This window comes from Athene noctua, chromosome 1 (assembly GCF_965140245.1).
Source record: "Athene noctua chromosome 1, bAthNoc1.hap1.1, whole genome shotgun sequence".
NCBI lineage: Eukaryota > Metazoa > Chordata > Aves > Strigiformes > Strigidae > Athene > Athene noctua.
The window spans coordinates 231,741,704-231,758,501 of record NC_134037.1 but is presented as its reverse complement, the minus strand read 5'-3'; the positions used below and the strand labels follow the sequence as shown (position 1 = coordinate 231,758,501).

Here is a 16,798-nt window from a genome sequence, read left to right as displayed (position 1 = left end):
ACGTGTATTCAGATTAATGGTTATTTCCCTAATGAATCTAAGCCACTCATACAGTGTAATTTGTGTGACTACAGCAAACATGGCTTCTTTATGTACCTAAATTTTCTCTTAACATTTGTGGCAAACTAATACACAGAGAAATATAATAAGTCAAATTTTAAACACAAGCTGGGCATATACCACAAGCAGTGGCATTCCAACACTTGAAGAAAAAAATCTGACAAAATAATTTTAAACAAAAATTACTATTACTCCTTCTCTGAAACCATGTCTCTAGGAGCCTCTCAAAAGCACTTTGATCATACAGATGAGGGCCCTCCAGACTCCTTGGGGAATTTCCAACACCCACCTCTATTTTCTCAGGCAGTCACAGGAAAAGAGGTTTTGTTGAAGATGCCAGCATGTACTCAGCTTGTCAGGATGTCTCAGGCTTAACCCTTTGATGACTCTGACCACTCTGAAGATATGATCTTCATGTCGCAGTTTACTGCATTAAATTAGGACATAAGCCAAATTCCAAACCTCTTAAGATAACAGGATGAAAAATGTGTATGATCTGTTGCCACAGAAGTATTAGCTAACCATCTCACAGTCCTGCAGCAGTTAGCCTGGGACCTCTCTCATGGCCAGTGCCTTTTAACCCCATCAGATTTAGCTGTGAACTCTAACTCTTCTCTGATACATACTGCATAACATACTGTAAAGAGTTCTGTTCAACAGGACAGCTGAGCACTGCCATTTCTCTTGACATAATTTCTCTAAACAACTACCTTCTGATCAGCTTTTTTCAGAGTTTGGTTTCCAGAGTCATATTCCAGTTTCCTAGAGAAACAGGATCTACGACTTCCAGCATGAGGAGATGGTTCTTTGTTGTTATTTCTGTTCGTACCACGTTAGCATTTTTGTAGCAGCATGAATAGTATGTCTGATTTTATGTGGTTAATCAATCCAGCTGCAAGATCTGATCAGAGCACAATAATACAGGGCAATAACTATAAAAACACGTTCTTCTCAGAAACAGAGACATTGACTGTTTCTTCTTAAAGGTTACTATCTATCTAAAGTGAGACCTGATGTAAGTGGGTGAGACAGCTGGGATTTTGCCAGCTTTCAAAAGGAATGAGTTTTGCCCTGTCTGTGTCTGGAAGCTGCTGTTATGCAGCACACTGAATACACATCTGCATGAATAACCTAGTATGTTAGAGTTACATTATACTTCAGTATCAGCTTAAAAATTACTTTCAGATCAGCATAAAATCTCAGGGTTTTGCAAGCAATAAGTTGGGTTCCAAACCAAAGCAACCACAGATTACTTTCCTACAGGAGTGAAAAACTCAGCCAAAAGCAAGTTTAGCTCTTCTTCACTGCTTGATGATTTCTGGTAGGCAAGCCTTATTCCGTAGCCTCCCAGCTAAGAAGACTCCCCTTGCTGGTTTCTAACCACTTCCGACAGCCAAGAATAAGAAGGCCAGAAGTCACATCAGGACAACAGAGTAGGGTCAAGAAAGAAGCAGAAGATGACAGCCACACTACAAGACTGGACAAGGGTCAGAAAAAAAGTAGAAACCAGAAACAGCCACAAGGAAAATGTAGGAGGAGACTTAGAAGTTATACAAGGTGGAGACTGCAAAATAAGAGATTGGCAGTAAGTGGGATACAGGGACAGATGGCAGAAAAAATTACCACATTATCACACAATCTCTTGTCTCAGTATTTGTCTTGTTCCTGGCTGAAGCCCTGGAACTTCAGGAAACCAAGTCAGCTGACTCGTACAAGTATTCTCCTTTGTCCATTCTTAATTAAAAACAAAGACCAAACAAAAAACATCAAATACACACACACAAAGCTCCTTCACAGTCCTAGAAGCAGCAGCAACTTCTGGAGGAACAAAGGCAAGACAGACTATATATTTTGCCTACATAAAGGCCCCAACTTCAGTTTTCACAATTCCTGTGGAAAGGTGTTGTGTGGTCATGGACTAGATAGCCAGTACCTTGACCACAGACATGGTCTCATGCTTCTCATGGTTAGTTGCCTTGCCCCAAGCAGTCACACGCTTTGTGGTTTGCCTTAACAGCAGGGGAAGAGACAGCATTTGATTAATATGGTGCTCAATAACCAGTAAGGTTAGTGCTCTGGGTACATTTCTTCAGCCTTGGCATGACTCACTTTCCATAGCCACCTTCCAATCAGAGGCTTGGGGCAGTAACCAGCATGGAATTCAGTCACACCAAAAGCTCAGGCTATGGAGCGAGAGGAAGGTCCAAGCAACGGCAGCAGGAGCTACAGTAGCATTCATGCCGGGCGAACCCTACGGGATAGCTGGAGACTTAACTCTCAATTTAATACACCAAGGTTAAACAAAGTGCATGGATACTGTTCTGTGGTTGAATAAAGCCAGCCAGAACCAGACTGCTGAAAGAAAGAAAAATAAAGTCCAGGCAGGAAGAAAAAAGTTCAGACAAAGCTTCCACATGAATATCCTCTTCTTTCCCTTCACAAAATTTTTTTTTTTTTTTAATTTTTTTTGTTCCCAAACTCACCACCCGTCTTTTTTGTCTGTACAATATTTTAAGAATAAGTTAAATGTTTACTTGGTTCAGTTAACATGCATTTTCTACATGATTGAACGTGAGGCACTATCCAAACAGAAAAGTCTTTGAAACAGATATGGTAATGAAACAAAAGAATGCTCCTTTTGGAAGTAATCTCAAATACTACAGAAACATCCTTTAAACAACCACTGAAAAATAAAGACCCAAGGATAGCTGCTGCACATGTTTACTGGTTTAAAAGTAACTTCAGCAAAAATTTCCTAGTTCTTGAAATGAAACGCAGCTGAGATTAGTAGATTCACAACATATACATCAAAAAACATTAAGACAGTTATTTGCAATGGCAGTATGTCTTAAATCTTAGAAATTGTATCTGTGCACATGTCTGCTCAGCATTACTATTTTGGGGTACTTGACAATATGCTATTTGGTAGATTTCGTGATACCAAAACACTTGAGGATTGTGAATAAGCCTATAAAACTTCATGTTTCTTACAACAATGTCATTAGCAGTATATTCTTACAATTGTCCAGAAGACTCTAAAGCTGGCTTTTACGCCGATTCCCCAAATACTGCACGGTGTGCCAGAGACCAACCTCAGTCCACGCGGAACCATCATGCCAACCTCTCTAACCTAGTTTCCAGGCAAGACAACACTGAAGTAGACTGGTTATCACATCCTACTTGTGTTGAGATATTAGAGCAGATTTCTTGCTCAGTCTCTCCTCACAGAATCCATGCAATACTTTACTTCACATAACTGCAACTACGGGTTTATCTTTCCATCCATACGGTAAAACACTGTTCTTGAATTCTTCCTGGACACCAGTTTAATTCTGTCAGAAGTATGCCATCTACTGATGCACTATATACTATACCATTGTTCAAGCACCTTCACACAACCACTGACCAAGACCAATCTTAGCTGCGTTAAAAGAAAAATAATATTCCATGAATTTACAAGAAATGACAGCGCTCTCAAAGCCAGTGAAATGTGTTTTATTTTAAGCCACTGCTAAAACAAGGACAAATTTAGTGCAACCTGGAGTTCATAATCTGAAAACCGAATATAGTTAAATTACTAAAATGGCAAAACTCATCACCATTATACAGTACAAGACCTTCATATTCGTTGAGTACAGTTACATAAACATTTATAGTTATTCAAACTGCTTTTGGTATACAATTGCATCACTAACTGGGCTGTGAATTACTGTAACACTGCACAAATAAGCAGCAGTTCCAGCAAAATATAATAAATTTTAGTATTAAATACTATTCAGACATTACAACAGAACAAAGGCCCTCTAAAACTACAACTCCAGCTATACAACAGGAATGTACAAAGATGGTACAAAATAAAGTGACTACAGTGGCTGGGCTCTGTACTTGCCTCTTCAGAGCTCAAGTACAGTAAATGCTCAACAGTAGTGGCTCTTGCTGAAAAGCCAAAATTCTTACACTAAATTCTGAATCTGTTCCTGAACCTTGTGTTTTTCTTTGCAAATCAACTGTGTAAAACTACGGGGTTTTGCGCTGGTGTTTACTACTTACTAGTGATCCCATCTCCAACAAAACGTGGCTCTTTATAGAAAAGGTCCCAGACAAAGTTACATTAGAAAATGTAACGTTTAAAATCTGATACCATTTTTGAGAGACCTAATTAGTCTCGGAATGTGGGTTGCTGGGTTTTTGGTTTTTATTTGTGTTTTTTTTTAAAAAGCTTACATAATCTTTTAAAAGTCAAGAACAAAGATACTACACAAATTGCATTCAAGTATATGGTCTTAGCTACTGTTTCACATCCTTATTTTGAGACAGCAAGTCCTCTTTAATTTTAGCATATGGGTTTGAGTTTTGTTTGGTTTTTATTTTAAGGCTTTGTACATACTTCTGTATTATTTATGCATCCCGTTCTGAATGTTTAAACTTGTTTTAAATATGGCCACTTTTAATTGTTAATTTATAGAGGGACTATTTTCAAAGTGCTTTTTCTACAGTATCTTACAAAACATCTGAACACATTTTTCAGAACACTGAATAGATTTATGAAATGTTTGAGACAGGGTGTCTTTTGGAACAATAATAGCATCTTATATATTTTCTTCAACTTAAAAATTAAATTACCAAATCAGGTTTCCCATATAGAAAAAATGCAAGATGAAACCACCTCTACTTTATTATGCCTGTTTATAAAGTAGAGTTGTCTGGTTTAAATGGACCAAAATGTGGCCCTTCATGTTTTTACAGTTTCCATTTAGACTTCTGTATCTGTGGTCAGGAGTTTTAAATAAACCAAATAATAGCATAATTTAAGACTTGCATTAGCAAAGAACAGCTTTCTCACTAATATGGCAGACAGCACCAGTTACAATACAATCAGAGTAAGGTTTCCCAAAGACTGTTAAAATTATTAAATTACAATAATTTTGCCAGGCTAGTTTAACGCCTTCCCAATTTTGATACCCAAGGAGAAAAGTCAAGTCATCCAGAAAAAATTTAAAACAATGTGTAGAAAATTGGGGTTTTTTGTTTAACTAAAAATTAAATATTTTATAACATATTTTTCTCATGTACAATTTGGAAACTATGCTACTTTCCTCAGAGGCTAATAAATCAATCTCTTCCTCAACAGAACACTAACCAGTAGTTATGTAATATATATGATCTAGTCTGAAAACAAGATTCCATTTATTAAAATAATTTTTAGTGCAACTATTGTCTGCTTAACTGTAAGCTTTGGGAACCACACAATCTTCTGCCTTTCTCCAGAAAATTAATTAAAACGGAAAACCAGTTCACCAACTCTATAAAATTCAACATACTTAATAAATCAGTTAAAAAAGGGCAGCTCCTGGGGTGTTGTTTTGTTGGTTTTTTTCAACTGCTTTTATACATTTACAATGCCTTCAATATCTTACTCAATTTGGTTTTGTATTCTCATGTCATAAAATTCCACTTGTTGAGAATGCAAGGGTCCAAACCCCAGAGCAAAATTTAGTCCTGAGGCACTGGTTTTATACTGTATTTTCTTGTCATTTCAATTTTATAGGTAAATTTGTACATTATTGCTGTTTTAAAGGGAAGATGTTACAGCCAGAGAATAGTTTCAAATTTTTGTCTGAAACAATGTCAAAAGTTAACCTTATAAAAAAGGAAGAAAGGAATATGGAGGTTGGGGGAGGAAAAAAAAATCCAGACAACTTTTGTACAACTCTTAAAAAATATTTGTCACTAGCTCTATCTTCCAAATACAGGAATTAAGATAACTTTCCCCCGTGCCACTCTGGGCTCTACAGAAAAACAATTCCTGATGCTTTGCATTATATTACCTGTAACAAGACAAAAGACCTTGTAATGGTTTTTGATCTTTCTGTCACATGGCATACATAGATCTTTCATTCCGTGAAATGATGTATGAAGTGAGGTAATAAACTATGGGCATAATAGAATTTTAAGTTAGCGGTAAGAATTTACATTATAAGTTCATACTGGTGAGATCTCACATATGTGCATATACAAAAACATTAAAAGTCTTGAACTCTGTGAGAAAGGTAAACTTTGTGAGATCTAAGGCAGAAATACAGATGGCAAATGAGGACTAAACCAAATCAGGTCTCTGTAAAAAGACCAGTGGAACAACTTCCTGAAACATAAAGACACTGCAAGGAGAGTGCTCTTGAGTTCACCAGTGTGACACATCAGTAATACAGGAGGTAGGGGAAATCAGAACTGTACATACGCCATTAAAATTAATTGACAGATTTAGAGACTTCACCTCTCTGTTTGGGATCAAAAACTTGCACACCATATCAACAGTACAGTTTTTCTATGAAAAAAAGCTATTAAGATTATTTTGTTCCTCCAAAACAAGTAAGACTCCACGATTCTCTTGCAAATGATATGAGTTTTGAGGTGGCAACCTTATAATTACCAGCACGTGCCTTTTTCTCTCAAAGGATGTGTGAAAAAACAAAACCCAAAAAGCATTTTCAAGCCACAGGATATGTAAAGGTCCAGATTTCCCTTCAGACAGAAAGGCAAGTCAGCATCACTGGTGAGAAACCTGATCAGACTGCTAAAAAGACCCAAAAGTGCCTTTAAAAAAAATTCAGTGAAGGTAGTTAAGAAAAATGAAAAATCAATTTGCAAGAAATTTCCCCTTTATGTTTTAATTAGCTTTCTTTGCTAAACGCTTAAGTGCTCACTGAGTAAAAAATTCTCTTTATTATTGAAAAGAAAATTTATATATGGAGGCAAAGATCTAAAGAATTAGACAAGTCAAAAAGATGGCCAACATCCTCAAACAAAGTTTCTATTCGCTACTTCTAACACATCTGTGTGACAGACTAACATACAAATTCTTCGACACAGAATTAATGTCATAGAAGTATCTCCATAGAAAAAGCTTCAGTAAGAATTTTAGTAATTTAAACTTGATTGGCAAGCTTCAGGAAACCTTGCTGAAGAGTTACGTATGAAATGATGCTCAGCTACCCACTCTGCCCTTCTACCAAAAGTTACCATCTCTATCTATAGTAGTCAACAAAAGGGAACACGTATTTGCACCTTAACAATTTCAGAGCAGACTCTCACATTTTGACATAAAATTAAACTTGATAAAGGTGGCTATGAAGCTGGACTGCATTATGGGGCTGCTCAGGCAGGTCACAATTTTCCTCCTGGCAATGGTGCCCTTGGGCACATAACACCTGGCCAATGTCAGTAATCTTTTCCATTGTCTGCAGCAAGGGATTTCGGGAACAGGTTTTTGCAGAACATCACTGCTCTTAGTCCCACTGTGAATACAGCATACAAACAAGTGGGAAAAAGAGCCATCCTGGCACAGCAGGAATCCTGAATAACATGCCTGAGACCATCTCCTCTGAACTACTACCATACACAAGGGATTGTTTCATAAATATTTCCATGGTCTGAACACAGCAGTAAATACAAGTTATGCATGGGTGGACAATACCTATTATGGACTGAATAAACACACTATGTGCACAGTATCACAAAGCACAGCACAGCTATTTTGACTTTCATCTCAAAGTCTTTTAAATGCTGACAATTGCTTGAACATTCATTGGTTGAATTTTACTTTACATAACTGTGTTCTATCTCTGTTTCTATCTCCTTTCAAAAGAGGAATGAAGTGAAGTGTGTTGCATCTTTGGATTGTTCAGACATTTTCCAGAAGCCAACCAACCAAAGACTTATTTAGAACTGGCTCTCCATCAGTCGCTTTCTCTATCATTTCACAGTATTTCAGCACTGCTTGCAAGAGATCTCCGACTTTCCAATCTCTTTCTCGCAGTCTTCTGGAAAGCTAAAGGGGAGACAGGGGAACACAGAACAAAATATTTTGACTGGTACATCCTGATTAACAGTTACAAAAGTTATTCTTGAAACACGAGCTCATAAGAGATCAGTTCTAATGAGTTAATCATTATTCCCACATCTATAAAAACAAAAACTTCCGCAAGAATCATGCACTTTTCTTTAGGGCAGTTTTCACAAAGTTCTCTTCTGGAGGCAGTGACATTTTCAAATGATGTGGTGCCACAGGTATGAGGGCTGTGGTTCATCAAGACTGCAGAAAACAGGAAATTCTGAACACAAGATTAAAACATTTGCCACCCCTCCCATACCAATAATGCACATATAAAAAGACAAAACTCAGTCTTAATAAAAGGATGTGGATTTTCCTTTCACAACATATAGTGTGGTTTGGGTGGCACGGATGCTACCCTCAATGAAAACAGTGTCTTCAGAGTTGGGAAATTATAACATCTTGGGGAAGAGGAAAAGGTGAGGGTTAAGTTAAACTACCACTTGGGTAGAGATCAGTGCAGCTGAAAACATTTTTTTTGCCCAGGGTCCAAGCAAAAATTCTTCCTTTGCTTATGTGTCAAGCTCAGCTATATATAGAAGAAAGACTACCCTAAGACAAGGATGAATTTGCCAGTTTGCCCAGAAGTAAAAAAAATCTTTTAATTTAAAAAAAAAAACAAAAAGAAACCAACACAACAAAAACCAACACCCACACAAACAAACTTTACTCTCTGTAGCCTTCTGGCTAACTGTCTATGCTGCATTTAGGAAACACAATTTATACACTTGTTCTAGAGTCCCTACCATGATATTCTATATATTGTTTTTAAAAAAGTCATTAACAGCATTCAGCAAAATATCTTCCACAGCTATAAAACTAAAAATTTGTAATGTTTCTTCTATGAGACCTGTCAGATTGCAATATGAGACTCTATTAAAGATACCATGGCAAGATGACAGAGCTGGCACCTGGCTTCATTAATCTCTCCAATTTAGAGTTCAAAGTTCAGTCCCACTGTTTCTTTAGCTGACTGATCTGTTTCTTACTGTCAGAGAAATGAAATATTGGAATTTACTCAAAATAGACACCAGGAATCCTAAAACAGCTAGAAAAGGTCTGATTCAAAACTGAATATATTTGGGTTTTTAATCCAGGCACTTGAATATCCATGCTGTCAGGCTTCTCAAAGAAGTCAAGATCTATTCTAATTTACTAGTTTCTTGTTCTAGCTCCTAACAAACGTATTTAGTTTCATACTTAACTTCTTCTGCCTTGCTGAGCATAACATGTATCCTTAAGTAAAAGTTCATGCCCAGTTGCAGCAAGTAATACCTGGCCTGACACATGGTGGAAGTGTTTTTGTCTTTTATACAGCCACATCGCATCATTATCCTGCTGGGATCAGCTAACACAAGCCTTTCCTCCCTTCCAGAACCCACCAACCGCTTATAGTGAAAATTACTCTTTTCGATGTGATCTAAAGTCCAGGTTCATTCTCCATGTAAATGAGGTAACTTACCAAAGCACCCTATGAGATGATCAAACCCCATAGCTGGTAAAAGACCTGTATACAGAGGTCAGTTTAGTTTTCTGCTGGGCTGCAGTGCCCTCTAGAGGTGCTTGTCTGGCTTTACAAGTGACAGAACAAAACCTCAGTTTGGGGTAGAGATTATTCCAGTTGGGAAATGGGATGGAATAAAAAACAGGTAATCCTTCCCTGCCCCCGGGGAGGGGGGGAACAGTATTTCAATTCATTTTAGCATAAATGCCTTTGGAGAACTAAAAATTAATCTATAAAACTAAGTGACTCAATTAACTATTGTAACATTTTCAGGACTGCATGACTACTGCCTGCCTGAAGGTCTTACGTTTTATCTTTAGGTGTCAACTCAGTATCAATCCATGACTGAAGTGTCAAGTAGAAAAACACTGTAATATTTTAGAAGTGCATACATAATAGACACTGCTATTTTGCAAAGTGCTCTTCACAGTATATTCTCTTATTGAGGCAGCTAGAGTGGTGTTCAGATACACAGCCAGCTAACATCTTCCCTGTGTGTTTTCAGGCATTGGCTCAGATAGTAGCATCACAACTCTGAAATCTGAAATAAGTCAGAGCTGGCCAAAGAATGGGAGACTTGCAGAATTATTTTTTTTTTTAAAGGCACCTGCCATCCATTCTTTGTCTTACATTGTTACGTTGCAGTGTAAGACACAGGTCTCTCACACATACACACAAGTTACTATTAACACTTGTGGGTCCTACCACTATTCTGCCTATTTGCAACACTGTAATTCACATATAAAAAGCACAAAATAGATGGATAGAACTTCAAAAGATGGCAACAACAACTCACAGGGTCAGAATGACCCAGAATGACAGGGTCAGAATTCACTAAGCCCCACTCATTCACATCCAAAGAACTTCAACAAATTCTGGGCCAGACATATGAGAACAGAAAAAGTGCTTTCTTCTTCATGTTAAGACACTTATAAACCATAAAAGGGAAGGAACAAACGAATATAAGGATTAAAGATAGCAGTTATGAATAAAAACAGAAATGGAGAAAAGTATTCTCAAACTGCCTTCTGGTTTATGAAAGCATGAAGCCCACTCTAAGTGTCAGAACTGATGTACAACAAAACGTATTTCTGAAACAATTCTACATCAAAACTAACAACCTCCAGAAAAGGAGCACAGGGGATATATTCCAACTTATCCAAATAAACATTTCCCAATTTTCTGGATTACTTAAAATAAGAATGCAAGACTTCCTACCCTTGAGATCGAATACATATACCACACAGTTACACAAGCAAAAGGAAAACAAAACTAGCATTCTTTTTCTGGACTAGAAAGGGAGAAGCCACTCTCAGGAAAATCCAGCCCAGGGACGATCTGGACGGACCTCTAGGTCCCTTTCACACTCTTAAAACAAGTCTACAGTAACTAAGCACCATAGGTGCACACACTCATCTAAGTTTGAGAGTCTATTTTGTCATACTGACATCTACCTCCCAGTCACTCTCCTTTTTTGCCAAAATGGGGATTTGAGCTTTGGAAAGCACCAAGTTGAAGACTTAATACTAAATTCTGGAACCAAGAGTAAGCTCTTCCTTCCTTAATATACTGATACATGCATTAAGTTATTTTTGCCAAGATCTTATTATCAAAACCATATTAATGGCATCACATTAATGCTTTTTCACATTACCAGGTCACAAAATAAAAATCTGTAATAATTTATCATTCCTATCAACCTCATCATTAGAGAAAATGCATATATATCTATTAAGTTAGTCTTTCAGTAGCCAGGTAATGTTAAAACAATTCTTTGGTAGAAGATTAAAAAAAACCAGATCAAATGTAATAAATGCCAGATTACCATGTGCAGTTTGGTGTGTAGCCACAAAGGAATAATTTTTACGATTTTATAGGAATAAGAAGATGGAAATACTCGGGTCAGTACATACACCAAAATTTTGACCCTTCCCTAAAAGACACAAATTGCTACAGCCTAATTCTTTAAACTTCCGCTCTTTGGTCACATATTAAATTTATCTATGAAACCAAAATAAAGGTACCTAAAAATGAACAGTCTTTTTGAGCCTTCTTTCTTAATAGCTTTGGTTGCAGTTGCTTACAGAATAAAAAACATAGTTAAATTTAATTAGAAACTAAACTTCTTTCTGATAAGAAAACGTGCATTCACTAGGAAAAAACTTGCAGTAGAACATATTAAGTTAGGAATTAATTTGCATGACTAAGTTCTCAGGAAGATTGAATTCATAGACAATTAAATACTAAGTAAAACATGCTTGAAAAAGATGTATTTTCCACTAAAAAAATGCCATAATTGTATCCTCTTTGGAATAAAATAAGGAAAATAATTTATCAACTACTTAGCTTTGAGTAATACTGTTTTATGTATGGTACCTGTACAGGCTGAACACTGTTTCACTTTGAACTCCCAGGATTTAAATAATGATTTTCCTCTACCTCATTATTACTGAGGGACAAATAAAGTAGTAGTAGATAGTGTTATTACAGCAAATGGAAATCAAGCAAATTCTTCCCCACCACCCATTAAACCCAAGTACTTACAAAGACAAATTCCCTTGTAGCAGTGTCATGAAAGTGAAGATCAGACACCTCCATTTCAGAAGCTGCCAGCCACTGGAGTGCTGCTCTGAGCTGGGGGTCCACTAGATTTGGTTCCAGATCAATATTCACTATTACTAAAATCTTTCGTATTTGCTCCAAACCTAACATTAAAAATAAAATCATCAAATCTATAGCTTCAAATTATTTCAAAAAAGTCTCTGTAGTTCACTGTTTAGACCATATTATCTTAAAAACCTCAATTTATTACACACAGATAATACAAAAGGAAAAAATCATGCTGGTCTGAAGTGTTTCTTTACTTTCACATAAGGAAGTAGTGTTTATCCCATTTATAATTGCATACATCATACCTGTGTATTAAAAGACATCTAAACTTTAATGTATATTCAAATGACAAGGAATTTAACGCAGCCTTTCATAATCTGAATGGCAATGGCTCTCACATTGTCCGTCAGTCTTTTCCATTTCCAATTGCTATTTTTTGCTATGCCTTCATGTACTAAATTTTTTAAAAGTATGTATTTCGGAATTCTTTCCTGTACAGGCTGCCTCTTGAGTTTTCCCAAAACATAGCGCTGTTTTTACTTATCCATTTTTCCAACATTTCCTTTACAGCAGGAGTTCCAAAAACTAACACAGTATGGAAAGAGTAGTTGCACTAGTAACACAGAGAAACTGCAGTATTGTCATCTTCTGTTCCCATGCTGAATTTCTGTATCCAGCTATCACAGTAATCCTTTGTCACACTCTCAGAACCAACTAAGCATAGGGTGTAGTGCTCTCCAAGTTGTTCTTAAGTCTCTACTTCCAGACTACTAGACTTAACTCTCTAGATACATGGAATATATTTGCAATAAAAACATATGTTGACATGTAGTTTACCTCAATATCATTACTCTTCCAATCAAGCTTATGAAAATTGAGGTATATAAGGTATTTATTCCTAACTGGCAAAGTTAAGCATGATGAAATTGATTCCCCCAGGAGGTAGAGAGAAAATGAAATAGTGAAACTGTCAACATAAGTGTGCTTTTGGTGGATAATAGAGTATCTGTCTAGGAGGCCCAAAATCTAGCATCATAATAGGAAAAAGAAACAATTATTAAAAAAAAAAAAAAAGTGTGACACTTAGAGGATGGAAAGCATTGTGACAATTTACCACTGCTTTATAAAATAGATGGACATTTGGTAATAACAAGGCTTTGTTTCAAATTCCTTGGCGAACAAGGTGCAATCAGCTTAGAAAAAGCCAGACATTTCTAGGTATGGCATGAACAGAGCTTCCAAATTTACAAGACTAGGCACGAAGATTTTCTACCTAGAATACTATTTAAATTGTCCTACAATGAAAATAACAGAAAGAGTCTTTTCAAAACAATAGTGAGATGATGAAGAAATTAAACTGGAAAAATTTCCCTCAAAAATCCTTAATACAGTATAAAGCAGTCTGTTGCACTTCAGGAGACATCTGAACTGTGTAGAGAAATAAAATCAAGCACTATTTTAATTGAGCAATCTGAACATTTGAGATGCTACAATTTTTTAAAGTTGAGATCAAAAGAAAACAATTGTATATTGATAACCTAGATGAAACCTACAGAGCAGAAAATATTTTTGTTGTCATTACTCTGAGGAAAAAATACTCAATAATTTGGTTTAGTTTTATTTCCTTATAACCTTACAGTCAGATCAGATTTTAAAAAAAAATAAAAATAAAGAGATGTGGTTTATTTCCATACATTTTTCCAGAAGCTTTAAGAAGGAGGAAAGAAAAAAACCAAAAGAAATAACCACACATCTTTCTGCTTACATCAAGACTATTCAAAGATGTGCAACATGGCTGAATAACCTCTGTAATTGGGCAGCTGAGTTTTCCCGAAATGTTTATTTCATCTTTAAAATATACCCAACACAAAGAAAAGGTCTTGTTACAGCTTGCTCTAACATCAGCTCATCTTTAAATCAACCTCATATACTCTGTATTCAGGCTGTTCTCATCTGAGTTAACAACCTCTGGCACTTCAATCAGACTGGAACCAGTGCAGAGATCTTCTATGAACCAGAAAGCTCTGACAAGATTCTGGATAGATCTTGTTTTACATTTCACTAAGAAGAAAGAGATTATAGCAAATATATTGAAACCAAGTTTTTTCATTGTTTCTCGTGACTCCTCTCCCAAGGCTAACGTGCCCAGTTTGAGTAACTTCTTTAGTATCTCAAACACAGCCATGCAGATGCATTGCCATGGCTCCTTATCAAATATTTTACAAAGAAGTTATTTTATGCACATAAATTTACACTTTCAACAAGCTGATCAGAGTTTGTTACTTTATGTTATTAAGTACATGTGTGAGCATCAGAGACTAGCATTTCCCAAAGGCTGCAAATTTCAGTGCATTGAGAGGTATATGAAGGGTACTAATCGAAGAATATATTCTAACAGTTGACTGACATGCACTGTGATGAATAGGGATTGTCACTTTGTTTTACAGACTATAGAATAAAAGAATTAACAAAGTAATTCATGTAGAGTGCACAGGTCAAGAACAGTAGTATATGCTGGAATTGACATTACCTTCTACAGCATCCTTAGAGTCTTCATCTTTATCTTCTGTTCCATCACTGTATTTTAAAAATAAAACAAAAGTGTTTTAAAAATCCAACATATGCACAATAAATGTAGTCAGTCCTAAGACTGCAATGAAGGTTAAAGGACAAGAAGATCATAAAAGAATTAAGAAGTGATCATGAAAAGAAGCTTTGCTTCTCACACCATTTCATGTTGCAAACAGATTTATCATCAACTTCACATGATTTCCTCTTAGGAAAAGAAGGGAGAGGAGAGAAACAAGAGAATGGTGTTAAAAAGATGGACTGTAATATGAACACATTTTAAAATAAGAAGAAAACTTACTGATTTTTAATTTAGGAAGACAGTTTAGTTTTGCTTCCTATGTGAAAAAGTTGAGCCATCTTATGTCACAGGTATGAACAGCTATAGGTTATTCAAAGCTCTAAGTCATAGTGTTCTATAAAAACCAATTACCAAGCAATTTTGAAAGTTTCCAGAAGCTAAAGGAAAAAACAGAAATCCTATAGGAAGCAAGCTCTAGTTTGCATGAAAGTAAATCTAAAGACTTGTATAACTGCAAGCAAGAACATGCACAAAAGGGACCTTTCATTTTGCAAGCAGAACACATTCATCAGTTTAGCACAGCAAAATTTAACCATTCAGTATGGATTAATGAAAAATCATATTGTGATTAAGTGAGAAGAGTGTGAATAATGTATCAGCATAAAAAATGCACTGCATTTTTATTTTTCCAAAATGATGATTTCATGCATTAATTATGAAGAACCCATCTGGTTTATTTTTCTCATCTCAACCAACCTGTCTGATGTTGGAAAGGATAAATTCTCCTCATACATATCCCCTTCTAAACCAAGACTGCTCCAGCTACTGCTGTTACCATTACTGCCAGGAGAAGAAGAGAACACAGCTGAACTAGAAAAGAACAATAGCTCAAACTAGAACCTCTATTTTCCTTTGGGCTGTTTTGTCAAGATATTTAATGCAAGAGCACTGAAACTGAACAGGTTTGCAGGAACAGAGTACAAACCTGATTGCCAGTGCTATTCAGAGCAGCAATGTGCAAAACAGTGCAAAACTGCTAAGTTTCAGTACACAGGTGAAAATATTAATTTGTATCATTAATTTTCCAGATCAGTGCTAGCAGTAATTCTATCCTCAGGTCTAAGCACATTGCTCGTTATTTATACAAGCTCAACAATTTCAATATGATTACTTATAGGAATAAGGATTACAGCTGTAATATTTGCTTAAGGACTAGCTAAGAGTTCATAAAATTATATATTATGAAGACAACTGCATAAATAAAATCCTTCCATCTCATTCCAAAAATCAAGTAATGATCTCCAACAGCCTGATGAGAAGGAATTCTTGGAGGAAATAATTTTATTTTTTAATTTTGAATATTGTTCTACAAGCCGACCTTTTATAAAATCAGTGAAAACAATACTAAAAAGATCACTTCATTCACAGATCACAAACATACTGCATTTATTCCATGACTACATTCAAGCCAATGCAAAGAACTGAAAAAATTGAGCATGTCCTTACACTGGTACATTTTAGGCATTATAATTAACAGAGTTTGTTAAACCTCTGCTTATGTACAAGACTGAGCTACTCATATGCTTAAATCTCTGTTCCTCAACTTCATACCTCCCCCAGAGCATGTCTGGAAGTCTTCTCAGAAGAGGATTTCAAGATAACCTGCATTCTTTGAGAAAGCTAGATTGTCTCCTATAGATGGAATGGCAAGCCATGAAGTTAATTCCAAAGAACAACTTGTTGCAAGATGACACTTTCTTCACCTAAGTTTTGTGTGACCGTTAAAGCTCCTCTTTTCCACTCAATGCAAACAATAAAATTTAAAAACTGCAAATGCTATAAAGAAACATTTCAGGAGACAGACCTTAATCTCTTTCAAGAGCCTGTCAGTAAAAGGATCAGCTATCAGTGTTCTTTGCTTCCTAGTATGCCTGCTTGGATCCTAATTTCAAAACAGTTAACAGCAGGTTAGTAAGCCTGCAATATGAACACATCCTAACAGGAAGGAGAGGAAAAAAATAAAAAAAGTTGCAGGTGCTTCATTCAGCACATTGCCACCTTATTGAGACTACATGTGCGAAGAACAATCAAGCAGTTCTCCCATTATGAAAAAAAAAAAAATTAAATGGCAGAAACTTCTAAA

General features: G+C 36.1%; 1 protein-coding gene across 3 annotated transcripts in view; it reads right to left on the bottom strand.

Annotated features, from left to right (window-relative positions):
* Positions 1-3,545: 3,545 nt before the first annotated feature.
* Positions 3,546-16,798, bottom strand: part of AKAP11 (A-kinase anchoring protein 11) — a 44,665-nt gene continuing 31,412 nt past the window's right edge. For 2 of the 3 annotated variants that reach the window (XM_074912538.1, XM_074912546.1), the window contains 4 exons: positions 15,412-15,495; positions 14,596-14,642; positions 12,000-12,160; positions 3,546-7,888 (listed from right to left, as the gene is read on the bottom strand). In XM_074912538.1, the coding sequence (XP_074768639.1) occupies positions 7,742-7,888; positions 12,000-12,160; positions 14,596-14,642; positions 15,412-15,495 (439 nt within the window). In that variant the 3' untranslated portion in view covers positions 3,546-7,741. The remainder of the gene's footprint in view (positions 7,889-11,999; positions 12,161-14,595; positions 14,643-15,411; positions 15,496-16,798) is intronic. The other variant, XM_074912556.1, reaches the window with a different exon arrangement.